At 46.4% G+C, this 27,081-nt stretch overlaps 1 protein-coding gene across 1 annotated transcript in view; it reads right to left on the bottom strand.

The window, feature by feature from the left end:
- The window catches only part of GRIN2B (glutamate ionotropic receptor NMDA type subunit 2B), a 206,986-nt gene that overhangs the window by 108,323 nt on the left and 71,582 nt on the right, over nt 1-27,081 (bottom strand). Inside the window, exon 4 of the mRNA XM_052774502.1 lies at nt 10,175-10,773. Coding sequence (XP_052630462.1) covers nt 10,175-10,773 — 599 coding nt within the window. The remainder of the gene's footprint in view (nt 1-10,174; nt 10,774-27,081) is intronic.

The following is a 27,081-nucleotide window of genomic DNA, read 5'->3' as shown; positions in this document are numbered from 1 at the left end:
TAAGTACCAGCTCTTCTAAGCTCTCACCATGCCGCATGTCACCACTCAGATGCAGAAGGGCAGCATCAGCATCTTTGAGAAGAGGGTGGAAAGCATTTCTTGCAACAGTCTGTGTTTGAGGTACCTCACGTCACTCACAGGGCTTAATCTGCCAGTTATGCATTATTTTAAAGGGGAAGAAAGCGATAAAAACATCCTTTTAGGGGGTCCATCTTTTATTTATGGCATCTATTACCTATGTGGCTGCATCCTCCCAGAGCTTCATTGCAGTCGACCCTTTTGCTCCCCATCCAGTTCCAGTTATCACTTGTCTATACCTAGCAGCAGGTACGCAGCAGCCTTGTTGGACATCTCCGTCTGCCCAGGGCTGAGTTTCCAAGGGAAATAAGCAGATAATCAGTGTAAAATCTAGGTACATCTGCCCAAAACATGTCATGGTCTTGTGATAAAGGAGGTCTGTGAAAGCAGATATCATCTGCTGGTGAAGTCTGCATGCTGGAAAAGCTGCCAACCTCCTTCCTGAAACCACTTCTGGAACTGCTGGCTGCCTGCTTCACACAGGCACACGAGAGGCATGTGTGGCACTGCCACTAATCTCTTGCGCTTATTAAACAGACCCAATGTCTTGGCGAAAATCCACCTCTAGCAATTTCATTCTGCCAGCTGAAATTCCTCGTGCAGCTCCAGTGAGGTGCAGTATTCATCTCCGCTTCGTACTATGTGCTGTTAAACAGTTGCTCTATTTCACCCCAGAGATGGCTGAATTTTAGCAGTGAATTAAGCCATCCCTTTCTACTTTGTAAAGTGCTTTGGAATTGCAGATAAAAGGTACTACAGCCTGTCATAAATAAATGTAAGATGCTGACACTGCTACTGGAGGTAGCCATCTTGCTGAAAAATGATTTCATTTGTGACACTAATAACACAGGGAAGAACGCCGGGCAAGACACTGAAAACTCATTTCCATCTTGTTTTAATACAGCTTCAAAACCCAGGAAAAAAGTCAGCATTGAGTCAGCATTTGTGCATTTTTAACCACTGTCAGGCCACAGAGATTCACGGGGTTTCAGTCCAGTGTGGCAGCTCTCTTGCAGCCTGATCGCACCACCAGTGGGGGAACTCTTCATCTGATTACCTGCCGTCTCACCAGATCCTTAACAAAGACCAACCCTAAGTTCACAAAATCTGTTTTTTCAAGCATTTCTCATGGTCCCTTACTGCAGAGGGCAGCCCTCATCACCTTACAATCTTTACTCAATCAAGACAGGTTTGGAGACCTGTTCAGTGTGAACAGGTGATAGCAAGCTCAGAAATCTCTCCACAGGGGTGGAAAAGAGCTTTCTTTATAGGAAGACGGCTGGCAGCATTCAGTCTGATCGATCATTTCAAGGGCACTATGGTTAGATTTTAATATTCATTTTATATTAAGGTGCTTGCAGGCTTGAGTAGGGACATTTTTATTACTTAAATCAGGAGAGAATGCCCTGTGGGAATGATAGAGCAGGTAGTGGACTGGACAAGACTGGACTGTTACTATTTCACTCACATTTAAGCATTTTAAATAACATTTCTAGATTATCTTTCATTCAAATACTTCAAGAAATATAGGGGACAGTGAATGTACAATACAAAAAAAAATGACACCTTCAAATGTTCATATTCAATTCAAAATCAAATCTTCTAACCTTAAAGCAGGAATCCCTTGTCCAACACTGTAAACCGATTTCTGAAGTTTGAAATTAAGCTAGCTTTGAGTTATTTGTCCACACCAGCAGAAACCCCACTGTTGGATAATTATTTGAAAGCAGAACAAATGCATTCATTTCACACTCTCATAACTCAAAATTGGACGAACAGGTTTTTTTGCTCAGATTTTTTCCAAAATGTTCACCTTTGGACTGAGAATGAAAATAAAATTTGCGACAGAAAACAAAACATACTTTAAAAATTATAGCTACGTGAAAATAGGCCAGTGGAGAGGTCTGTGAGCTGCAGAGGGAGGTCTGGATTCTGCACAGGTAACAGGTGTTCAAAGCCACAGTTTGGTTTGGTCCCTCTGAGATAAGTATTCAGCTGCTCCACAGATATGCAGATCCACGTTTTCCCAAAATTTGGATGCAAGACTTGAGTAACACCCTTAAAGCAATGATTTTGAGAGGAATTTCGTCAGCAGCACCTAGTCCAGAGTGCTCTAAGCCTCAATTCAGCAAAGTACTTAACCGTGAGCTTAGCTTGAAACGTGCACGAGGATTTCTTAGACGAAGCGTATACGGCAAAGACCACGGAACGGCAGGTGCCTCTGGAGGGGAACAGACGAGCTGTTTGACAGGGCTCAGCTCCATCACACAAGGGTGTAGGACAGAAAAGGAAAAAGAATATCCCATCGAAAGTTAAACCACAGGAATGGCATTAAGACCGCAGAACGTAACAAAAAAATCTCATCCTGGACGCGCCAGGGTTAATGCCTCGATTCTCTGCCAAGAAAGGCCATCTGATTTTTTTTTTTTTTTCCTTTTTATTCATGAATTTCTGTCAACAGTGAATACTGTCGCGGCCCCCCCACCCCTCAGGAGGGAGCCACTAGGCGGCAAGCTGGGCTGGTGTCTTGTCAAACCACATCGTGAACCCAAATTGCATCAAAGACAAGAGAAAAGAAAGCTGCTCCACAGTTGCGCAGGGAGCCATAGCAACGCGGCAGTTCCTATTTTTAAGAACTTGAAAGATAGTAAGAACATTAAGTCTGAGGGGAAAAAAAAAAAAAAAACAACCCACGTTTCTATCAGAAAGAAAAAAAAAAATGCACGTGTTCCTTACAGGCTCTAGTGATGAAACTGCATATGGCTAACTATCAATTTGCAGGTGTGCAAGTCAGAAAATATCCACAGCCTCAACAAGCCAGTCCCTGAAGGAAAGAGACTATTTCTCACCTTCCCTCCACTGATCTGCTAAAGCAGGTTTTCAAATTCCCTGGGGCACTTTAAAACCCACAGGACCCCAAATGCATTTTGTGACTGGGGGAAGATGCCGCTGTAGCTGACACTAAACCATAGCCAGAGCTGGGTTTGCGGTTTCGCGCTGCTCCTTCAGCTCCACCACAGAGGAAGGATTTTGATTCACTTTTCATGAAAAGCAAAGAGAGCCTGAATGCACAAGTTAAAGCATATTGTCACCAGCAAGTGAAGTTGCCACGGTATTAGCACTAATTGGACTTGGCTGCAGAGCAGGAGATGTCTCAGAGGGTTGGAAGCAGAACATGGACATTTTCCCATCTGGTAACTGATGGCGCATACCAAAATTCATTCCCAGCTGGTGGATTTTGGAGGCCTTTACGAAAGGGTCTGTCCTCTAATCAAAAGACAACCCTTGCCAAAAACCCATCACTTCACTTGAACCCTCCCATCCTATTTTAATTGCAAAGAGGATGAAAAATCCAGCTGTCCACACAGAACAAGTACCTCCTCTCCCGCTCGGACAAAGCCCTGCTCTGCAGGACCAAGGCATCCTGTGGCGCTTGCTGAGGAGCAAACATTTTTGCTGTCCCCCCATCATACACTCCCTTTGAAAAGCCAGGGGCCTGCGGTACCCTACCGCCGTGCTGAGTCGGTTCGACGTTAGACCTTCCCCTGCGAGACAGCTGTGCCTCCCGCTGCCCGAGCAGCACTGCTTAAGGGCTGGGCAAAGCAAGGAGGACAGCCAGGCACAGACCGTGCCCTTCTGCGTCAGGCACCCTTAGCAGCCCACCCGTATGGGGGAGGTTTGGGTCAAGAGCACGTTACAAAGCCGCCCTCAGCATCCCGCTTCAGGGGACCATAAAAAAGGAGTGAGAGGAAGCCAGCACTGCCCCCGAGATGGGGTGGCACATGGGTAAATGCTCCCCCCACGCACTGCTCACCTCCCGGGCAGGCGGTGTGACTGACCGGTAGCCCCAGGGTTACAAACCTGGTGGCTTTCACCAGCACCGAACAACCACAACAGGGAGCAACGCACACAGGATAAGTGAAATGCCACAGGAGATGCAAGGCGGGGAGGTAAGAAAAAGAAAGTGATGGCAGTATGCAAGCAGCGGAGAGCGAGGTGCTGTACGACGGGGGACGTGGGGAAGCAGAGAGACCCCGACGGAGGTGGAAGACGCGGGCCAGCCCCAGCCTCCAGCTGCTGCTGGAGCGGTGACAGGAACAAGCAGATTTCAGCAGCGAGGATCTCTAATCCGTCAGCAGCGCTCCCGCCACGTGCTGCCAGCTAGCACCAGCCTGACGGCAGCCGGACACACCAACCAGCGGGAACATAACGAGCTGCTAACAAGACACCGGCTTAAAGGCTCCGAAAGGTCAAAAGTTACATATGCTCCCTCACCCTCCAAGCGTCTGAAAAGGGCAATTTCTGCATCCGTGGGAACATGCCGTTTATGCCTTCTCTCCCCTCCTCCCCAGAGTTAAGAAGCAAGTCCTGGCACCGCACCTCCCACTGCTGGAGCAGCGCTGGGTTTAAGGGCTGGAGAAGGGCTTCCCAGCCAGCTGCCAAGCAGGTAGATGTGGCCCCACCAAAGCCAGTGAGACCTCAGTGCTGGCCAGTGCTCCTTTCTCTTAGCACAAGGTTAACTCGACAGTCCTACGAATGGAGAAAGGGTGACACAAATGGTCCTTTCTCCGTTCCAGCTCTCAACTCCCTTGCTGCGCTGTCTGAAGGCGTGCGGCTCACTCGGCTGGGAGACGACACAGAGCGGCTCCATGGCAGTACCTGCAAATGACACAGGATGATCCCTGTGTCTGACGCGGCAGATGATAGCTGCCACGACTGTAGAAGAGAGGGCAGGAGGGTGGGATGGGAGAGGCCCGGGAAACAAGGAAAGGTGCTGCCTGGGCACTGTCCCTGGCACTGACCTGGGGAAAGCTGGTCCAGGACGCTATGGGCATGGTGCTGCTCCTGGACATCAGGGTGGCACAACACCTTTCCAGGGATACGTATAGCCCCTGTGGTCTTGAGCCTCCAGGGAAGCAATGTATTTGTACAAGCCTATTGCAAGTACTTTCTCTGCTCACTGACTCACTGTTCAGCTGTCTAAGCCCCAGCAATTCCTAGTTTCCACTAGGGAAATGTGGCCACGTGAGAACAGAGCTTGCCCTGGGTGTTCCAGAGAAAATAGTTTCCAACCATTCATCAAGGGCTGTTTTGCCTTTCTTAACTGGTTGGCATGGAAAGCTCCAGATGAAAGTATTTCCCCCAAAGTGGAAGTATCATGTCCAAACAATACAGCGAACTAGCTTGCCAGCTGTTTTCATTTTTGAGGAATCTGAAGTGCAGAATTGAACCTACCTTTGTTCCCCTCTTAATGTATTTCTTTGCAAAGGCAGTATAATTCCACATTTGTATTTTAATTCCAAAGCAAATGCTTCACTGCACTTTTTATTAAAATGAAATCTGGTGTGTGCAACCTGGTGTTAAATGAGAGACTATTAAAGCCAATCAGTGGAGAACTCATTAGTAACCCTACAACAACAAACTAGTAGTTATGGCCTAGCATTCACAAGCAGCCATGACAACTGCTAGGAAGAACCCAGGTCTCATTGAAGGCTATAATAAAAGCATAGCTTATGTAGCCCAGTGACTCTGAATATCCATACAAAACGGTGGAGCTTCTATTCCTCAAATACGTGCCAGAAATCATATTCTTTTCTCATGACTCATCCCTGAATTCCACTCCCAAGAATGCTCCTGTCATTTAGTTATTTCTTTGCATTTCTAAAATGTAATGAGAAGCACCAATCCCGAGCTCAAGGAAATCTGTCCCATCAATTAAAATTATGAAATAAGCAGAAGGCTGCCTATAAACACATCCACCTCTGCCCACTCACTCCTTAGCAGCCATGGTGAAGGGAGAATAGACGAGCTTTGCAGAATGCCTAGAAGGTTAGCAACTCTCCTTGGAAGGGCCAAGAGGGAAGAACTCCACATCTGAGCATCTCTCCGGAGGAAAACGCTGTTAGAAACTCCATCCCAACCTTTGTAATCTTCTCATCCAGTAGAAGGGAGCAGAGAGCACAGTGGTTTGCTGGATGCCCGGTTGAAGACTGGCCATTGAGATTAACTATAAAAACTTGGTAGAATGGAATATTCCAACCACATTTCTTTCTCGGACAACGAAGGAATAAATGAGCATGTAATTATTACAAACAAAAGAACGAAAGTGTCATTGAAATGGAAAACAGCGTTTGGATATTTGGACTCCAAATGATCTCCTAAGCCTATTATCATCCTAAATTGAGATAAATCCCTCACTAGAGGAAAACTTCCTCAGGAATCATTCAAAGAGAAAACTAACAATTCTTGTAGAACAAACCTTTCTTAAAGTATCATCTTCCTACTAGTTAGTGGAGTTACCTCACCAGTGGGCTCATTTCTAGGACAAAATCTGCAATGTTCAATGTCGTGATCATACTTCTGCAGTTCCAGCCTAACACAAAGGAGAATCAGTTTCAAGACAGACAAGAAACAGTTGCTATGAGACCATTATTAATACAAGAAGATGCAGACCAAACACCTACATTGGCAAGAAATGGCATTTAGATAACAGTCCGTCTTGTTTCTTTTTGTGCTTGCAGCCATACGTCAAACAAAACTTTGTTTGCAAAAGCACTTGCAAAAACGATCAAGAGTGTCAACCTAAGAAGGGGGAAAGACATGGAGAAACCGAGCTTTCTTTCTAAATCTGAGCAACAGTTCATTTCCTCCTTTGTCTATTATACACCCAGATCAACCACCAACTGAGACCACATTGAGCAAGACCATTTGATTTTAACTGCATTCAGAGCTACTGCACTTTCAGAAAGAAAAAAAAAAGTAAGAAATGGTCACAGTTCAAAGGCAGATCTTGGGAAATGACTAATTCACAGTCTTAGTGTATAATGTGCCCCAGCTGAACTAAATTACACATTTTTTTACTTGGATGTGTCACTCTCCGAAGAATAAAATGGGAAAATTCCTTTATCACACTGCCTCCCAGCTATGGATTTGAAGCAAATTGGACCACTTTGGATTAACTTCAAGAGTTTCTGAAACACCAGCTACATGGTGATGTATTATCTGAGGTCACATACACTTTGCAGTCTCCCCAGACATCAAGCCCACGTACATACATTTCTCTATTCTGTGTAGGCATGCGGAGGGGGAACTGTAAGTTGCAGATGGCTGAATATAGTATTGCTGGGTCCAGGGCAGGACTAAAATTAGTTTTCCAGAACCTTCAGTCCAGTCCAAAGAGAGCCAGACCATGTCCCAGACATGCAGGTATTGCTGCTGCCTGCTGTGCACAACGTACAAGTGCTGTGGGATCTTAGTATGTGGAAGGGGTTAGGGAAGGTATGAAGCAGCCAGGTCTGCAGAATCTGTAATACCCCAGATAGACAAAGCATTTCAGGAGAGATATAAAGACCTCAGATAGACAAAGTATATCAGGAGGGGTTTAAAGCTTAGCACATAGTAAATTCCAGCCAGTTCAATGGGACTTGAAGGTATGAACACAGATTACAGCCATTAATCTCTGTGGGTTTTGGTTCAGTGAGGTGAACTCCCATCTTCATGTCTGCTTCTTTCCACTTCTCCCTCTCCTCTACCTTTCCTCCTGCCCAGACTCCAGGCTGTGAGGCTGAGCTTGAAGCTATCACATTTCCATTGAACCTTTGGATTTGTAAAAGCAATTGTGTATTTCAGACAGCACTAGCTTTTATATATGAAAAGGTGCCCAAAAGTAGTTTCACTTAAACAGAAAACCATGCACCCAACTCACTGAAGTCACACTTTTTAACCACCTCACTTGGAAGTACAGACAGGGTGGGAACATTTGGGGGGGTCAGAACCCCAGACTGGCAGAGCACAGGCCAGCACTGTGCAAGGCAAAGCGAGTATTTGCACTGTGGTCACAGAAGCAACTGCAACACAGTGTAATTATTTCTGAGCTAGCTCAGGTGCCTGCAGCCATCTAGGCAGTGGCAGAACAGAGCTTGGCATGGACTAATTGACTCTGCTTCTCAGTAAGACTGATGTTGGTACCCAAACTAAGATGGGTATATCTACATGTATCTGCAGTCATTCCTGTGAATGCTGTACCCAAAGCAGACAAGGGAGAAGGAACAGCATGATTTGGGCCATGAAGGTAAGAAGAAAGCTAATATCTTCAAAAGTGACAAGAACTGCTTTCATGTGGGGTGGCCAGGCTTCAGGGCATATCTACACTGCACAACAATACTGTCATATCTAGAGACTCAAAAGTCTCTTCTGTACAATGCAAAGAAGTGCTATGCAGAGAGATTACACTGGGTCCTCGAAGCAGTGTAGCTATATGGGTATGATGTTATGCACAGGCTAATACAGTGTCAACAGAACTATTTAGCAGAAGGTCTCTGCAGAACACTGCATCACATAGCAGGGGACAACGTTTTGTTTTCTAGATAGCTGCTGAAAAGACACAACACAGCACCCCCCAAAAATCACCATTCATTTGGAAAGGTAGAACAACAGCCTGCTTTGATGCTACTTCTGATAACTTTGTATATATTAAATATATTTTCCCTGCTTAATCATTCCAAGGATGACTCAAAACACCCCTTACCCCTAAGCCTAGCTGGGAAGGAAACTGATAAAAGCTTTGGGCACCTTTGGTCGTTCCAAGGCTTGCAGCAAAAAGCCAGTATGGGGAAGACGAAGTAAAGGCGCTAAGACCTGCTAATATGCCAATGAATCACAGAGACAAAGAACAAATAGCAGATAGCATTATAGATAATATAACGGGTCAAAGGATAGACTTTTCTTTCAATCCCCAACTTTCAGGCAAAGCAAAATCTCCTTTCTTGTCCACCACTCTCTCTACCCGCCTAGTACAGTTGACAGTGAGGGGTCACAGCACGCAAACCAATCCATCACATTTACACTATTCCATGATTCATCATGACAAATGAACAAAGATGCTGAGCTCTGTGTGGCCACCTCTCCTGATGGCTACTGCCTGGATTCCCCTTGTCCTACCACAAAGGGACCAACCTGCCCAAGGATTTTATGTGTAAAAGACTGGACAATGACAGTTGAACAGGTCAGGGGGCATCTGGCTAATTGCAGATACCACCTCCCCCAGCTCTTCCCATATCTAATTATCTGGGTTGCTTAGCGACACACTAAAACTCCAGCTGGGACAGAAAGGAAGATCTAGTAATCAGAGTGCTGTTCTAGAGGTTGCTCCACCACAGGGTTCCTGAATGACCCTAAACAGGCGTCTTAGCACCGTTTCTTCAGGAAATCTGAATCTGGATCAAAAGACGTTTATTCAGGCAGGTTTTCTCTATTTTTAAATGCCCTTTTCCATCTAGAAAACTTGCTGTTCTGACGGAGGTGCCTAGGCTCTCTACATAATGTGCACAAGAGAGAATGGGATCCAAAACATTCAGCAGACAACGGCCAACAAGGTGCCAATGAGCACGGTGATAGCACAAGTCATCATTTCTGATGTAAACTGGATCCTTAAGACACCCAAGGGCTTTAAAGGCTTCCAGTATAAAGCAGGAGCTGAGCAGAGTTGTTGACTCTTAACTCTTTTTGCAGCTCTAGTTCTCCAGATGTCTCTGCACTTCCTTCTCTCCTGCAATTCAGGGCTAATAGACAGCAGGACACATGGTCCTCAGACAACAGGTACCATGAAACTATTCCAGGAGGGTTAAACAACCATCACCTATAATGGTGTTCACCTGTTCATATACTGCTGGTGCGTGGAACAAAACCTGGAGCCTTCTAGATTTCAATAAAAAATCCCCACTGCTTGCAGCCAGAACCCACCTGAAAGTTACAGACCCATTCATGCAAAGACACTCCAAGAAGTTCAGCAACGTTATAAAAGCAAAATTTTGTGCATCGAAGGGCACACCCAAATTTTTGCACTATGCCTTCATTGTTCCTTTTCCTCATGCTGGCTTGCCCCGTGTTGTACAGAGGCTTTCTAAGGGGGTGACCAGTACCGGCACTCATGACGCACAGCAACACGGGTCCCACCACCAGCACACCTCCCCTTGCCCAGGTTCTGGCCAACATCACCCACTGCCCCCAAGTGTCATGTGCCCTAGCAGAATTATTCTGGTCTCAGAGGTCCTCTGTGACCCCTCTTTTTTAAGGCTAGCCCAGCCCCCTCCCTTACCTGTTGAGCATGTTGGACTGGTAAATCCTTTTCTCCTGGGTGTTGTAACAGCTGCTCTTGGGCTCAGGGATGAAGCTGTGTTCAGACAGCATATCAGAAGCAGCCGTGGTGATTATGGCTATTCCATCCCTCACTCTGGCAGGAAGACCGTAGTCCCATTCATCATATGAGACAGAGATGAGCCCGGTGGGGAACTCGGATGGCACTGTGTCTGTATCCCCTGCCACCAGGCTGGGCACGATCCACGTGTAACCATAGCCTGTCAGACCCACAGAGTTGGCCACCTCGAAAATGTAGGTGGCCTCTTCCTTTGTGCAGTAGAGGAGGATAACAGGGCTTTGGAGCTTCTTGAGCTGGTTCTGGATCTTTGAGTCCCCATCATCCAGGGACATGTCCAACAGGAGGACCTCCTCCAGTTCCCAGCCCACAAAGCTGTGCTCAATGGTACTGCGGATCTTGTTCACAAAGTCCTGGTAACCAGGAAAGTAAGTAGTGACAATGGAGAAGATGTACCAGTCATATTCTTCCATGATGTTGAGCATGACAGAGGCTTGCTGTTCTATTGATGGGCCAAACTGGAAGAACATGGATGACTCATCCTAGAATAGGAAGTCAAAGAGAGGAAGAGAGAGAAAAAGAAAACAAGAATAGGTCAAAGGAAATAAACAGCATTCCTAGTCAACCCATTGAGCGTGAAGGGGGAGGCACGCAGTCAGAATCTTACACTTCATGTCTTGGCCAGATCATAAGGATTTTTAACTTTTAAAAATGTAAAATTTAAGTGAAGCAAGTGGGAAGGAAGTAGAAGCCTTTTTATGACCAGCTGTCCTTACTTTATTTTTAAAGGCAGGTTGCCAAAATTACTTAAAGGTTTCAAACGTTAGGCATGATTCTAACAGACAGGGAACAAGTGGTACGCAAGTGAGGCCAGAAAAAGAGAATATGTACAAAATATTCCACGGCTGCAGAAATTAAGAGCTATGCTAATCCAAGGATTATCATAACCTTATATGTAGTATAAAACAGGATACACAGCAGCTTTCATTTTGATTTAGTTTATCAGTCAATCTAGTTTGAGTATCCAGACTGAAATACACCTGGAGTAGGCAAAACCACTGGACACAAATAGCTCCAAGAGCCTCAACTGCAAGCTCCTCTCTAAGCAAGCAGTAGCACAGTGCTACAACTGTGAAGGCTCAGTCTCAGAACATCATAAAACCTACTAAAATGGAAAAATAAAATTCTAAACTATCATGGGTTTTGTTTATACCATGTTTTAGAGAAATGTCAGCCCAATATTTCTTTTGGTATTGCTTTCATATCCTTCTACCATACCAAGGTCATCTTTGCAAGAATCAGAACTTGTACCATTTTATAATCTCCAAAACTCCAAGGGAGTTCTGTACAGATCTCAGATCTCCAATGGCATAATGGAATCCTTTTTCATCCTGGGATTTCACGAGATATCAGGCTTTCAATTTGTGACAGATCCAGTAAAATCCAAATCCCTGTTTTTGCTCAATTCATGATGGAAAGGAATGGCAAAAGCATTTCCCAATATGCTCGCTTATGGATTGATCTGCTATCTTTTAAAATCAACTGCAAACTCCCACTGACTTCTGTAGAGTAGGATTAGATCACAAATAAATAAACAAACAAACAAAAAAGGCAGAATTAAATTATAACTCTCTGCAGAGACTCCCATTACAATCAGAAAGTTCTCAAAATCCAATCGTCACTTTTACGAATAAGATAGCAGCCCCGCCTTCTCTCAATAAGCTAGAAAAGCTGAACCAGAGATCCAAAAGGAGGTAGTCAGGAGTTTTTAGACCTGGGGAAACTCATTGTACAAATGCTTCAAGACATTACCTCAAGATTTCACATTTAGATCAGCTGTCTACCAAATTCACTCTCCCACAGCCTAGCAGGTAAAGCTGTTTTTCAGCAGGGATGCCAGTTAATCATCCATCCATCCATCCAACCATCCATCCCTTCTTTAGTCATGGTTTTGATTACCTATAGCCATTTTCTCTATTGGCAAAACATGCCACAGCTCAGCAGCTCCAGAAAAAAAGCTCTGATCCTGCACCCAGCCTTAAGCTGTTTGTTTCTCTTTCCTGAACTCCCTATGGGTCACATCCCATAGGAAAGAGTCCTTGCTCCCAGATCCCCAGGCGTCCCCTATAAGGTTTGGTGATTAAACTCTGTTCACTTCCTCCACACAGCTCACCACCCACTTGTGAAAGTACTCTTAGGGCTGCTCTTTGCTCACTGGAAAAATAAATGTACACAAAATGGAAAAGAAAACAAATCAGAGACAAGTCAAAAAAACAGGAGCCTCTCAATCTGTGGCAAAGAGCTCATACCTTCTATCACTGGAATTCACCCCCTTCTCCCAGAATTGTGCTCAAAAAACCAACTTACTCTTCCAATAAAAAGATACTTTTTATCTTTGAAGCTCATGGAGAAAATCAGGAAAGCCAGAGGAAAGATTACACTATTGTCACGGCATCTGCCAGAGTTTGAAGAAAGCCTGAACAAGCATCTTCAATACCTTTCATTGCACTGTGCTTTTGAAAGCCACTTGTACCAAACTGAATGCTAGAGTGTGAAGACTCAGCCCTACCATAACAAGAAAAGGCAAGACAGCTACACCGATGACTAGCATTTATTTTTATATTAAATTCAACAAAAGCTTTTCTATACTTATAAGAACCTCTGAATTGACTGCAAACTTCCACAGTTTCTAGCAGAGAGTCTAAGATCTGAAGGACCTGGCTATTGAATTATGGGAGCATTTGACAGACAGCATCTTGAAGTCTTGTCTGAAAAAATACTGGGTGCTTTCCTCAGTGACACATAGGGGATGGGAGATGGTAAATCCACTAGTATTTCAAGGCTGAATACACACACACACACACACGCAGGAGTTAGTAGGTGTGATAGTGAGGTGCAGGAGGTACTGCCTTCCCGGTGATTTTAAGCGGGGTCAGATGCTCCAGCTAAAGTGCCCACTAGCAGTTCGTTCCACACAAGTGCACAGCCCAACTGTTGAAGGGAATTCGGCCCCGAAGGCTCAGGGAGAAAGTTTGGGGGTCCTCACTAACCGGAGTGTATCAGAACATCAAAAATTAATACACTAAATAGATAGCTTTATTGCAACCCAGCTAAACAACTCCTCTCCACTGAGAAATGTAAGCACCCCTCCTTAAATCTAACAGCACAGAAGACTTGGCTGTGCATGTAATAATTGCTCTTGAGCAACTGCTTGCATTTTTATTATAGAAGCAGCAAGAAGAGGCAACTTCTATTCAAAATGAGAGCACTGAGGAGGTGCAAGCTGGTCCAGCTTTTGGCTTGCCAAGATGTCTCTTGGCACTTGATCACCTCAATAGTTGGGCTAGCCAAATGTTCTTCATTCCCTAACCAACTCGGCACTCAGAAAAGAGAGGGGCGAGGGAGGAAGGACAGACAACAGTGTAGAAGAAAGCGTCCCTTTCATAATAAATCAGAAGAATTGCTGATAGAGCTGGATGGGAACCTCAGCGAGTGCCTTTTTGGGGGACAAAAAGCAAGCTAAGAAAAATACCTGAGAGCCACAATTTCCTTCCTCTCCTTATTTTTGAGCACACCTGATGGTAAGTCAGGGAGAAAGAGAAGGAGCTGAACTGACAGAGAACCACAGGGCTATCAGAGCAGGAATTTGACCTCACTGTGGTGTTACAGTGAAAGCTTTTAAATCAGAGGTGATTTTAGGGGGGGTTACCATTTTTACACATATATACCCCATAGAATCATTACTGCTTTATTACAGTGTAAAATTAAAAAGGAATATTTTACCCCTCCAGACATTAAAGGTTTTTACAGAACATTACAAGCTCCTACTTTTCTCCTGCAGAAATTTCACACTCTCCACCTCCCTTTTTCACCTTGGAACAGCCAAAACATAGTTGAGCATTGCCACTGGGAGGCAGATTTAAGTTTGGGATAGGGATAGGTTGAGTACAAAGCAGAAGTCATCCCTTACATTGCACGACATCCATGTGAAATACAATCCCCTGGCTACAGCAAAAAGCATGTCTTTCTCCTGCAGCCCTTTCACCTACAAGCCCAGGCTCCCCATAGCTAACTGCTGCAAGAGATGGCAAGATGCTGCAGGGTGTCACTCACCCAGCCTGCAAGAGTAGAGGCTCCATTACAGGATCCCAATGCCTCCAGAGATCCTAGTACTCCCCCACTGTCACCCTGCAAGGTCAGGGATCCGCCGTTTGCAGAGCTGAGCTGGAGGTGGAGCCTCTCAATTGACACAGCAGCACTCCCCAGCTGACAGATGGCTTCCCACAGAAAATCTGCGCCGGGACAAGTATTGCCTCCCCCTCCTGCACGTTTAACCCCTCAGATAAGGAGGCTGGATTGCACATGGTGAAGGTGCAAAAGCACTCACCGTGAAGCCTCCTCCTGGAGACTGGTGGCCGGTGAGTTCCTAGGTGGATGGAGGAGGGTTTGTGGAGGTGGCACAAGGTTTAGAGAGCAACCACGTGTTATTGCCACCAATCGCAAGGTGCCCAGCGCCTTCCGTCCCTCAAGAGCAGGCCCACGCAGATACTGCCCAAAGGCCAGCTCTGACCCCACGCACACCCAGGATGCAGGCCCTTGGCAAGGCTGCAGGTGACTCCCTGAGGAGCCCTCCTGCAGCTGCACCAGTTGAAACCAATCACTGCCTTTTAACGAACCATTTACCTCAGATGTGGCAGGAGAGGTCCCCAGGGTGCTTTTCTCACAAGTTCCTTCCTAGCAGCCTCTCTGGATTCCCCAGGCAAGCAAGAGCAATTATTGCCTTACAAACAGCACCTTACTATGCAGAGCAAAACTGCTTCTCAGCATGGGGCAGACTCAAGAACATCCCTAAGGAGAAGAATGCAGGATCCCCAAAAACGGTTGCAGTGGGCCAGTCATCCTGAAGAACTAGAGAGCCTTCCACTGAGCCATAGTATAACCGCTGTCTTGGGGAGCGAGATCAGCATGCTGCGTTTCTTCCATGCAACCGACCTGAATGCGGTCTGGTTCTGTGCGCCATCCTCCCATTGCTGGGCCCTGAAGAGACTTTTGCTACTGGTGGCAAGTTCCTCTAGCTCCAGGCCAAGTGCAAGACCCCACAAGGGCCAGGTGTGTCAAGTTATGCACAACGAATCTGAGTGAGGAGCAAGTCAAGAGCATGTGTTTGCTTCTCGGATTTGGAGAAATAAACCATGTTTTTTCCAAAATGGCCTAGGCTGCTATCTCGGCATAGGTGCAGGAGAAGTACAATTTGTGCTGCTCTTGGAGTAGCCCCTTTTTATTAGGCTGTTGGGAACATCAGTATATCTAACCCCATTTGCTGCTGCCTTAAGCTTCCTGTGCAGCCATAATTTAACAACTGGGGTCTGCCCTTCCCTTCCTTTCTGGTTTGCAAAGGGGATCCTATAAGATCCTAACAACTCAGGCTGCTATCACTTTCCAAAGCTCTCTTCTCATTTTCTGATTTAGCAGAAAAGCTGTTAGTGTGTCTTTAGTACAGTCTTGACTTGCAAAATTTCTCTGTGACCTACAGACAAATCACATAGGGCTGCCTCTTGTTTAGACTGCGGCCCTGCCTACCACGCATTTTGTGGAGGCAAAAAGGAGTGAGCAAGCACCAAATAACTTCTGAGAAAACATAGACCTTAATTTCCCTACCTATGTATTTCTTTTCTTCAGAATTGAGACACCACTGTGTACCTATTTGTCACAGTCCTGGTGGGATACCTGATTCACTGGGAGTTTTATTGTTCGTGATGGAAAATGCCACAACAGTTCAAAGTCTTATAATTAAATTTTCCATATTTCTGAGTCCCATTTGTTATAACAGATCTGACAGGAAATCAGGATCTTTGTTGCTTAAGTGTTCATTTACTCCTGTTTATTCTTACCACAAATGCATCACTGCCTTAGGCTAGCCTGCAGTCAGGATCTTCTGCCTGTTTGGTTTTTCTCCCCACATTTAATTTTTTTATTTAGTTTTCAACAACTCTATACAATAAAACTCTGTTTTTAATATTACATGCTGCGTCATCCTGTGCAAGTCCTTTCTTTGAGTGGTTGCAGGAGGATCTATAAGAACATGGCGACACTACAGCCCTAGCACAATGTCCCCATGGTGGGATTGGCATCTAGAACAGCATCTCTGCATCTCTCACACACATACATGTTCACATTTCCACAAATACACATATTCACAGCAAAACCTACTCAAAATAAGGATGGAGCACATTGGACCGTACACCTTCTTAATGACTCTCTGCGTAGTTGATATATTTAGTAAGATTTCAAAACTTCCCTGTCTTACTGGAACAGGTTCCCTGCATTATTACTGATCTTGGCTTGCACAGCAGATGGAACAGATGACCTCCTGCAATCCTTTCCCAGTGCTCCGATTCACTGATGAGTGGATCATTCTTGGTGCAAATCCTCAGAGCTGCCCTGGGAACGTGCCATCAGTGGGAAGTTCAAATTCATTAGATGCAGAAATGTGGTTTATGTAACCATATCATTTATCAGTTCCCTCCCTTGTTCTCATAATAACTACTGAACACGCTGGCCTTATTTGACAGAAGGATACATAGCTCAGAGATGATGGTTACAGAGAAGTGATTACAGAAATTGGTGGATGAGTTAAAGGGAGAGAGCCAGTTCAGTGTCCCCACTGATGGAAAGGCAGGCAGGATATACTGTGATATATTAGTGGAGGGCTGTAAGAGCCCTCTCTTACAGGAGAGCGTGTTGCTGTCCTTCTGGTCCCTGCTAGGCAGGGCATACAAGTGGCCAAGAAAGAAGGTCTGTGGCAATTAGAAGAATGGTTGCTGACTCTCTAGGTCTCCTCTGGAAGCCACGAACCCTGGTGACTACTGCGAATGATTGTGATAAGGAATCTAGAGTTGCTAGTGTAGCTCAATTTTGTTACCCTGGTAAATGGTAACAAATGTACCAAGATTCACATGTATAATGACGTTAACTATATACTTAAGTATCATCATATACACAGATCCCAGTCATGGCTTGGGTATTAATCTCTGTGTAGCAGTGGAAACAGATCTTCTGCAGAGCCCTAGCCCAGGGGCAACTGTGTCAGTACTCCAGCACCAAGGAGTTCCTGAGAGCTGCAATAAAAAGGTCTCTGATTAAAGACAACTCAAGGGCTGAAAACAGCTAAGTGATTTCCACTTTCCACTTACGGGTCTACAGAAATCATTCGTTCTAAGCATTTTGCAACAGAGGAAACACAAGATACCCTAGATTCTGTAATCTTGATCTTGGGATTGTTTCACTCCATACCACATGCAGTTAATAAAAAAGATGAAAGAGTCAAACACATCAGGGCCATTGTCTGACATATGAAAAACCCCAAAAGTTGTTTTGCTAAGGAGAGGGTGCACCATTTGTGAATTTTACACACAATCTCTGGTCAAAGCAGGCTAGTACATGATGGTATGCCATACCGGCTTCTCAGAGCACCACATATGGATGCCAGCACTTTTCCACAGAGGGGAAATGGCAGTTTGCAAGCTGCCAGGATAAACAGCTTTCACACCAGGCTTGTTACATTTCCATTTTCACCTCCGTGTGTGTGTGTGTTTCTTTGTTTGATGAGCTTACATGGATGGATTAAACCACTGGTCACTCTGGGTAGATTCTGCCCACCAGGTGCCATGTTTTACCATGCTGGCAACCTGGACAGCCCAGACCCAGCTCCCCTGTCCCAGCTCAGACAAGCCCACTAGGATGGCTTAATATCCTGACATTGCCAGCCCAAAACGGTGAGAGGAAAGTCAGACTGCTCCATTACTCATCCATCCAATTACATCATGGTGTTTGCCTGGGGCTGCTTTTCTGGCTGCCTTACCCTCCAGACTAAGGACTGAATTTTGACTGTAAGCTGAATGGGATGTCATTGGTATAGCCATATTAATCAATAGCAGCCATAAAAGTATCCAGCACTCTTAAAAAAGTCCAGTCACAGTATTTGGCAAGATGTCATTGAATAAATTTCTCAAATCAACTATCCAGGGTGAAATACTATTTCTTTTTATCATTTCTAAATTAACTGCTCTTCCATTTCATCAAGTATGCCTTTGGTCTCTTATTATGAGCAAACCTTATTACGAGCTGAACCTCCAAAGGTTCACAGAGTCTATTTAGATAAGCCGTGGAAGTTCAGCATTGCATCCGATGCCCTCTGAGCCTCTCAGCAGCTGAAGATCTCCTCCCACTGTGGCCCAGCTGTGGACAGGTCAGAGCATGGCTGTGAGGGCCTCCATTCCCCTTCTGTCTCATGAAGTAGGAATACCCCCTTTCTCTCAAATTCTGCATTGCTTGTCTAAGCATTAACCTTCTGCGGGCAAGGCTGTTAGTTGCTCTGCGTCCTAACACATGGCACCTGCAGTCCTGATGATGCCAAGGTCTACTCAGCCTTTATGGACAGAGAGAAGTTGGCTGTGCCCATGCCCTGAGCTGGCCGTTCCACAGCTGAAGCAAAGTAGTCAATTTAAGGTAATATTGTGCCAGGACTTAACCTTTTCTTAGAGGCTGGCCTTATTAACCAGCTTAGATCATTTTCAACTCATTGATACCCTTTGGATCAGAGCTGGCTTGCCTCAGAGTACAAGTGAGAGAGGAGCTGAAGGCAAAGCCTGTGTAGATGTGCCCTCCACTCTCCTTAAGGCAAGGAGCAGTAAAAGGCTTTGGCCTCATCCATTCTGCCCAGCAGTAAACAGGCAATGCTCTTACTCAAACCCCTCCCCCCCTCCCCCCCAAAAAAACCACTTAAAGTGGGAAAGCTCTCTAGCAAGGGGACAAAACCAAGAGCTGAAATCTGACTAGATTACAGATACTCCAGATTTCCCACTGCCCCATACCTGGCTGCCTCTTCTCTAAGAGGGTCATAACTGATGCTCTGAGCAGGGAAAAAAAAAAAGGGGGGGAAAAAAAGAGAAAAATAGGTCCGGCCCCCACCGCTTTGGTCCCAGTTCAGCAGTGAAGTTTCCCTGGCAACCACGCACAGGTAATGCAGCCATGGCCATAAGCTCCTTACAGCCAGCGCTGGCAGCCAGCGGGGAGGCCCCGCGGTGCTCCCCGCAGCCCCCCACAGCTCCCCACAGCGCTGCACGGGGCACGGCATGGCCCGACGGTGTTGGGACTGGGGTGGGGGTCGCTACCCTCACCCCAAAGAGGGACTCATCCCCCAGCAGCCTGCTGGGACTGCAGAGATGCTCGGGAAGAGGATGGGGGCTGACGGACCACGCGTCTGGACCGCTCGTGCCAAGTAACTAGGGGCAGGCAGGAGTCAAGTCAAGATTTCCCCTCATCCTGCCCGCCCATGCCTCCTTCTCCAGGGCTGGTTCCCGACTGCCTCTGAGTTCCTTGGTGCTGTTCTGCTTTGTGGTGTGAGAGGAAGGTGTGGAACGTACATGCTGCTGTCTTTGCTTCCCTGCATTCACACACGGCTCTTACCTGGGGATTCAGTCCCACAAATACAGCCAGGTTTATTCGGTTAGCCCAAATCACTGGCTCCCAGCTGTGAGGAGGCCCCAAAATTCAGAAGGAAGTGATCCCGCCTTTTCTCCTCCTGAGCCTGGGAGTAAGCATTCAGCCATTTCATACTCACAGCTTTCTGAGCCCACGAGGATCCGCACCACCCTTCACTGCGCCCCTCCACATCGGATCCTATCACTTTGGAAAGGAGATGCTGCTTGCTTAGAGTACACCTCCTCCCTGCCCTGAGCTCTCCCAAACCTGACTCGGGTCCCCAGCTCACTCCAGCCTGTGTTTTACAGCATGGGCTGGGACAGAAGCAATATCGAACCCTCGCTGTGCACCAGGCGAGAAGGCAGCTGTGTGTGGTGCGTTTTAAGAGGGATTTTGCCACCTTCCTTATGCTGCCGCAATAGTATAAAAGAGCCCAGGCATAAAATGAAGAAACAGCACCCTGGTCCGCTTTTGTTTGGACACGCTGCTCGCAAGCAGCTGCCTCATTAGCACGTAATGTGTATGTCTGTCTGCACCATGCAACGGGAAGCACAGAAATCGTGAGCTGGCCCTAAGGCATCCATGCATTAGCACTGTGTGGAAACTCCAGCTCAGGTCCAGTAGAGCTGCCATGTCAGGAGAGTGAACCAGTTCAAATCCTGGCCTGCACTGCTGTGGTGACACTGCTTCTTGTTTCAGATCTATTTGGGGACTCTCCAAGCCTAAGAAGAAGCAGAGGTGGATTCCTGAACCATTGGACCTGGACTCTGGATTCAGCCCCTGCTTTGGAAAGCGACTGTATCACTGTGTTACAAGAGTCCTTGGCTGGAACAAGCAATGAGGATTTCAATATGCAGCCTCATTTGTCATGCTTGAAGGCCTGATCCCCATCGGGGCTGGCTTTGACCGTAGCTAGTTACCTCTTGTACTCCAGGACGGATGAAAGCATGGCAGCACCTACCTTCTCTCTACCCAGCTCTCCTTCCTAATCAACCAGTGAGCAGTGCCTCTGTTGGCAAGCTGCTGTCATGCCTGTCTTGCTCATCTAATTGATTCACAAAGTTTTAAACGATTATTGATTCTCCTCTTCCCCACTGTGGAGACTTTGAGACCAATAAAGCACATGGAGTTATTTACACAGATATTAGAAAGGAAAGAAGCTCCCACCTCAAATGTTCTTCTTGAGCTCCCGTCTATTAAGTCTTAGAAACTCAATAGGAAGTTTCCTACAGCTTTACAGACAAAAACACTTAAAAACGTATGAAGTCCCCTGCACGCACACATGCCCATCCAAACATTTGCAGGATGTTCTGCCAAGTCTACACCTGCCGAATTATTTCTTCCTATTATTTTGTATTGGGATCATAGCTCTTTTGTTCCTTTTCTTTGCCCTGATGATTAACAGCCATTTTCTATACCCCTTGGTGCTATGAGACTGGGGCAGAAATTGTCAAGCCTCCTATTCAAGGAAAAGCCATTTCTGAACTACAATGAACTGGAAGTTGTTCTTGGTAAAAGACTGGACCACAGAAGACTGGCAGAGCTAGAGCTTACAATCTCCCCACAGTTCCAGAAAGAATTCACATTCATGGTTGCTACAGTGATTGGTGCTGTAAGGACCATTATATCCATCTCCATGATCTAAGCACATGAACGTTTACACTCCTCAGGGTTAGATGAAGAGGATTTGGGAGAGGGAATCAGTCCATCTGACTTTGCAATAAGGGTGCTATGAGTTTCAGTTCTGTACTTCTTTTTGCTTGGGCAATGAAAGTCAATGAGCCCATTTCTAGTCAGCTTAACTTTGTGCTGGAGCACACATAATTGAATTCACTGTTTTTTCTATACCTACCTGCACATTAATAGAAGGTGCCACCTATATATTCAATATGCCCTTGACATAACTTAAAAGCAGCAGCATAATAAATAAGATGCTCTTTTTGTACTTGAATTCAAATTTTTCTATCCATATTAGGCTTTGTACTTTTTAAAAAAAAACCCAAGGCTGGGACTGAACTGCCATATCTTTTTCAAGATCACACACGCACACGAGGCACTGAGATTGCTGTCGAGGATCGGCACAGCAGAGAGAAGGATTGATGGAGCAGCAAAAGAATTTGCCTCTGCTGGCCGTTAATAATAAGAGTAACAAAAGCATCCCAGAGAATAAAAGCCAGGGTGAGGCATGTAAGGTATAGAAATAGCTCTTTGACTGACTCAAAGGCAAAGCCAATGAATCTTGTTTTCCTGCATCTCCCGTTGTCTGTCCTCTTTCTTAACCACACACTCTGGCACGATGGGGGAGTGGGAAGTAGATGGAAGCATCAGCAGGAGCTACAGCAAGCCAGGGAGAAATGAGCTATTCAGTCTGAACATTGCCTGGCCAGGGCCCGTGACAAAAGATGAACAAATAAGGATATGAGGGGGGAAAGAGAAAGCCATGTCTAGGACTGCACCTCCTGCAAGGGAAGAGCCATTGGCTGTGATGCTTTGTCTTTCCCCTCTACTTTGTATCACTCTGTCTCCTTTTTTCTTGTCTTTCTATACACAGCTTCCTCTAGTTCTTCAGTGCATGAAGGTACATATATATATACACATGCAGGATTTCCACTCCAACTCAAGCTGGCAGCACCTGAAGTGGATTAGCACCTGACAATGATCCCTATGAAATGAGGTGATGGTGCAGTCCAGCCTTACTGAAGATTACTGTCTACATCACCACACATGCGTTCAGAGCTAATTAAGCCTCAGGTTAGTGCTCTCAGAGAGAAGCCAAGGATTACACAGGCTGCTTCACTACCCAGCCCTGGCTACAGCCCAGAGGAAGAGAGCTTGCATGCCTTCAAATTGTGGGTGAAAGCATTGGAGACATGGTTTTAACAGACTTTATTCTTCCTGACAAAGTACAGTCCTTCAGGACTCATCTTTCATGGGGGCAAGTAGTCATCTAATTAATATACACCAGGATGATCTGGGTTAAAAAAAAAACAAACCCAAACTGTCTTTCCTTTAGGCAGGTCAGAAGAAGCAACACTTGTGGCAAGGGAATAGCCACAGAAAGGTTTATTTTAGGGTGCAGCTAAGCAATTCTTGAAGCTGAGACAAAGTCATCGCTCTGGTCATCTAGCTTCAGGATAGTTTTTTTTGCTAGTAGGAAGAAGTGCCTTTCTTCTTTTCCTGCAAAACCTCTGAATATCTGCCTCCTGAGAAGTACTGAGCTGACAAACCTTCCCTTCAAGTTCGGTGGCTAGTCCAAGAAGCTTGACCTTTTCATTATCTCCATGGATGCAGGATGTGTACATTCCTACACTATGCATACACTGCGTAGGCCTGCAGCAGTCTCTGTGCACCCTTTATCTCGGAGGACGTTCTCCTCTGTGCTAAGAGTAGAAGAAACAGAGTTTAAGAACTATATACATTTATCATCTTGGCATCAGTGCTCTTCAAGGCATGCAGCCTTGCAGAGTGGGCATGCTTGGTGAATGAAGCACACTGCGTGGGAGAGAACAACCCAGTGCTCTACAGCTCATCTGGTGTCCAGCTGCTCTTGTTATGTTACCCAGTAATTTCTAAGGGCTGATAGCAGATCTCTTTCTCCTTTCACTCATCAGGCTAATCCCACTAACTTCAAAGTCACACCATACTCTCTAGGTGGAAGTGAGAATGTGGTCAGGCTCCTTGTGTATTCAGCAGTAGGCTATGGACGCAACCTCTCTATTCATCAGTGGGAAAACATGGCCTTTACAGATACCCCTCACTGACCTTCCTTCCCATGGAATCTCCCTTTATAATGTAGCTCTAGGATATCCAAGGAAGGAAAAGTATGCAATAGTTTTACCTATTTGCATGTTTTAAAATGTACATACTCCATCCATACGTAAAGGGCTGAGGATCCTAAATTCCCTTTTTTACAAGGAGCTTTCTGAGGGCCCTGAGTTCCCCTTCAGCTGTCTGCTGCGGGGGACTTTGCACAGCCCGTTGACAATTCCCCTATTTCATTGCTATGCAACAAGCAAATTGTTGGGTCCCCAGAAGATTTTCACTTCACTCCATAAGCACCAGCATGTCTGTTTCAGCAGAGATTAATCATACAAGCCCTCCCGGCCTTGGACTCAACTTTGGTCAGGGCTCCTCTAAACAGGGCAGTTTACTTCCTTACACAAGGTCAGTTGTGTGTCTTGGACTTCAATGGAGGAAGCCCTCAGTCCTCTGGGCACACTGACAGCAACATTTTAACAGTGCACTACAATGCTGCCCAACGGTTTACAGTCTAAACTAAAGACGAACAGCATTTCAGATGGAAGTGGCAGGAGGACTTTAAGCAGGCTGTTCGTAATCCCTCCTGCTGTGGATTGGATGTGGACAGTAGACATAAACTGGTGCCATTCCTGGTGAGTCTTGGTAGGGGCTTTTTCAGGACTGTAAGTGGGCAACACTTTCCCTCCTACAGCTTGCACCAAACCACCCCCTCAGAGTTTAACAGCATCTTTCAGTCTTTATGGACTCCGAAGGGAGATTACTGCCTCTTGAAGTGCCAAGAGCTTTTGCTACAGCTTCTAGGTTTTCCCTGAAGTGCTCCCCTCCAGGTATTGAATGGGCTAGGTATTACAACTGAAAAGATTTTCATTTAGCAAATTTTTCTTCTCAGCTGATGTACTAAATGCAAAGGAAATATGACAGACCAGATGTCTCTGCTCACTGCGTAAGCTTGTTTTAAGCACGTTGTATGATTGCTTTAACTTCCCAACAACAGCCTCCTCGTACCTCCAGGCCTCTCAAAACCATGCCTGGATTGTATAATGCCACAGCCCCACGTCAGAGATGCCAGAGCTAACCTGCACAGCCTAGTAAGCCCACAAGGCACAACACCACCTTGCAGAAGTATTAGCTTGGATCCCTGAAGCTGAAGAGTGGTTTCAGTACAGTCCCTGAGCTAAATTTGTGATGACATGATTGCACCACCCCTGGAGCTAGCCTGCTGGCTGCTACCTAAAGGTCTACAAACCATGCCATGCAGCTACGACCTCCCTGAGACTCACTCCCTTCCTGCAGCACCGGGGCACCCCAATATCTCGCGGTGCTTCCCACCGCAGCCGCCATGGGAGACTTACCCTTGCCGCCAGCTCCTCAGGCTCCCTTTGCCCCCACCACCTCAGCAGAGGTTGTTCTCTGCTCCCCAGGGCCCAGGGAACATCTTAATCCTTTTCTCTCAGGCCCACCTCGGACCCCTCTCCTGCACCCCCCGGCCCCGCAGGGTCCCTCCACTTCGGCTCCCCTCCCGCCCGCTGGGCACGGGGCGGCCGTGACCGTGCCGGGACTGGGGCAGCAGGAGGTGAGGCCAAAAGGACAGCAGACGGTGGGTTCACGTCCACATACACGTGCATCCCGATTAAGGATCCAGCTTTGTTTCCATGGCAACGCGCAGAGCCGTGGCAGCACGGTCCGTTCCTGCGTGGCGCTGGCTGTGGCGGCCGCGCTCTGCACCGCTAAATCCTCCTGCCGCTCCCAGCCGCTGCCCGGCCCTGCCAGCAGTGACCCCTTACGCGCTCTCCAAAGCCCGGCAGATTAGCGCTCACAGATCTCCTGCTCATGGTGTGCCATCCCGAAGCAGGCAAACCAGGATGCGCCAGCTAACAGCAGTGACAGAAATAACACCACCCATCGCAGTCGAGCTGTAAACCCCTTAGAACAGCATTACGGAGAAACATGTTTTCTTTCCTGGAAGCTGGCAATGATAATCAACAGAGTGCAGTTCAGGGAGCTAGAAGAAGGTATTTTTTCCTACGGGCAGGTAGCGGCTTAGCACGCAGCTGGGAAGCCAGCGCTCCCCTGGTTCCACCGCCAAATGCCACTTGCAACCAAAGCCATCGCCACCTTTCAGGACAGGTCGTCCCACACAGCCCGCCTTCCCGTGGGACAGTACTAATACTCCTTCCAAACAAGGATAAGCTCCGCTCGGCCCCTGCAGCTGCAGCAGGGAGGTGAAACGCAGGAGGACAGCCGAGACGCCGGGTCTGGGAGCTCGCACCCCTCTCAGCACCTCTCCAGGCAGAGGCACATTAGACATGGCCAGATGTTTCTTCGGGCCTTCTGCAGTCAGAAAATCTACTTGCCAGCTTAGAACTGGATCACAAGCAGGACTGAAGTGCTCATGATTTCTTGGCCATTTCTACTACATGTCTTAAGGGTTGTCTGCTGAGGAACGATTGGGAAATTAATCCAAATTAACTAAAGTTGTGTGTTTAGCATGAATTCATTAAATCACATTAGCCTTGAATGGACACAGTTCTTCCAAATTAAAGCAACCCTTAGAAGAAAATTGAACTAAACTGAATTAAGGTCCTTTTAATTCTGAAGAACAGAGTGCCTACGTGGGGTTTGATGTAATTAAGGAACAGCGGTCTGGAAGGGATGTCCCAGCCCCGATCTCCCAGACAGCCACTCCATATTAGCCTTTTCAGGAACCTAACATGCTCTCACTGAAGAGGGGTTAGGTTTCTTGCTTTTGCCATGCGGTTTGGAAGCCGAGGGATAACCTCGCTATACCGATGACTTTCTGCTGAATCCCGTTCCTGGCCAGTTAATACCTAGTTGCTCTCTACCTTGAAGAGCTCTCCTGCTGCCAGTGTATTTTTCCCTCACTCTTGTTTTAATGGAGGGCAGCCTTTTATATTCTGTCAGCCTGCATTCTGCTAGGTTAGATAAGCTACACTGTCTTAGTCTCCTCTTGTAAAATGTGTTCTCCCCTCTCTCTACCAACCAGATGCTTTTCTGACTCCATTTTGCTTTAATTGGGATAACTGGAATTATATGCAGAATTGTACACAGAGGAAATTACAGTAGAGCCTTTAACAATGACACTGATACTTCCCTGCCTTGGCAGGGAATATCCTGCCTGGCACCTAGGAATATAATTGCCTTTTATGCTGATGTCTCATATCGAAGGCTCAGTCATCACATCAGTAAATAATACTCCCACTTTTTCTCTCTTTCATTTGCTTCTAACAGATAATCCCATTGTTTTTAGGATCAATTAGTAGGAGTAACAAAGAATCTTCCCATACAGGCCAGCAGACTGTGCAAAGTCACCCAGACCAGCTAGAAGAAATAGAAATATGTTTGTGCTGCACTCTCCAAACAATTTCTGTCGCTCGAGTACTTCAGATATAGCGTGGCTTCTACCACATGGCTCCAAACCAGGCACTGTAGACCTGTCTATCTGCATGTCCCTGGACTTCACACTGGTGCATTTCACCCTCTTTCTATACTGTAGTCCTCAAGACTGTCCAGTTCTTCCTGCTTGCTCCCTATTCCGCTCTGTGTTGATCACACTACTCCCAAGTACGCACAGATGTCCTCATGAACGT

This window comes from Harpia harpyja, chromosome 23, assembly GCF_026419915.1.
Source record: "Harpia harpyja isolate bHarHar1 chromosome 23, bHarHar1 primary haplotype, whole genome shotgun sequence".
Taxonomy (NCBI): Eukaryota; Metazoa; Chordata; class Aves; order Accipitriformes; family Accipitridae; genus Harpia; species Harpia harpyja.
The sequence above is the reverse complement of the archived record's forward strand: the minus strand, read 5'-3'. Positions and strand labels throughout refer to the sequence as shown.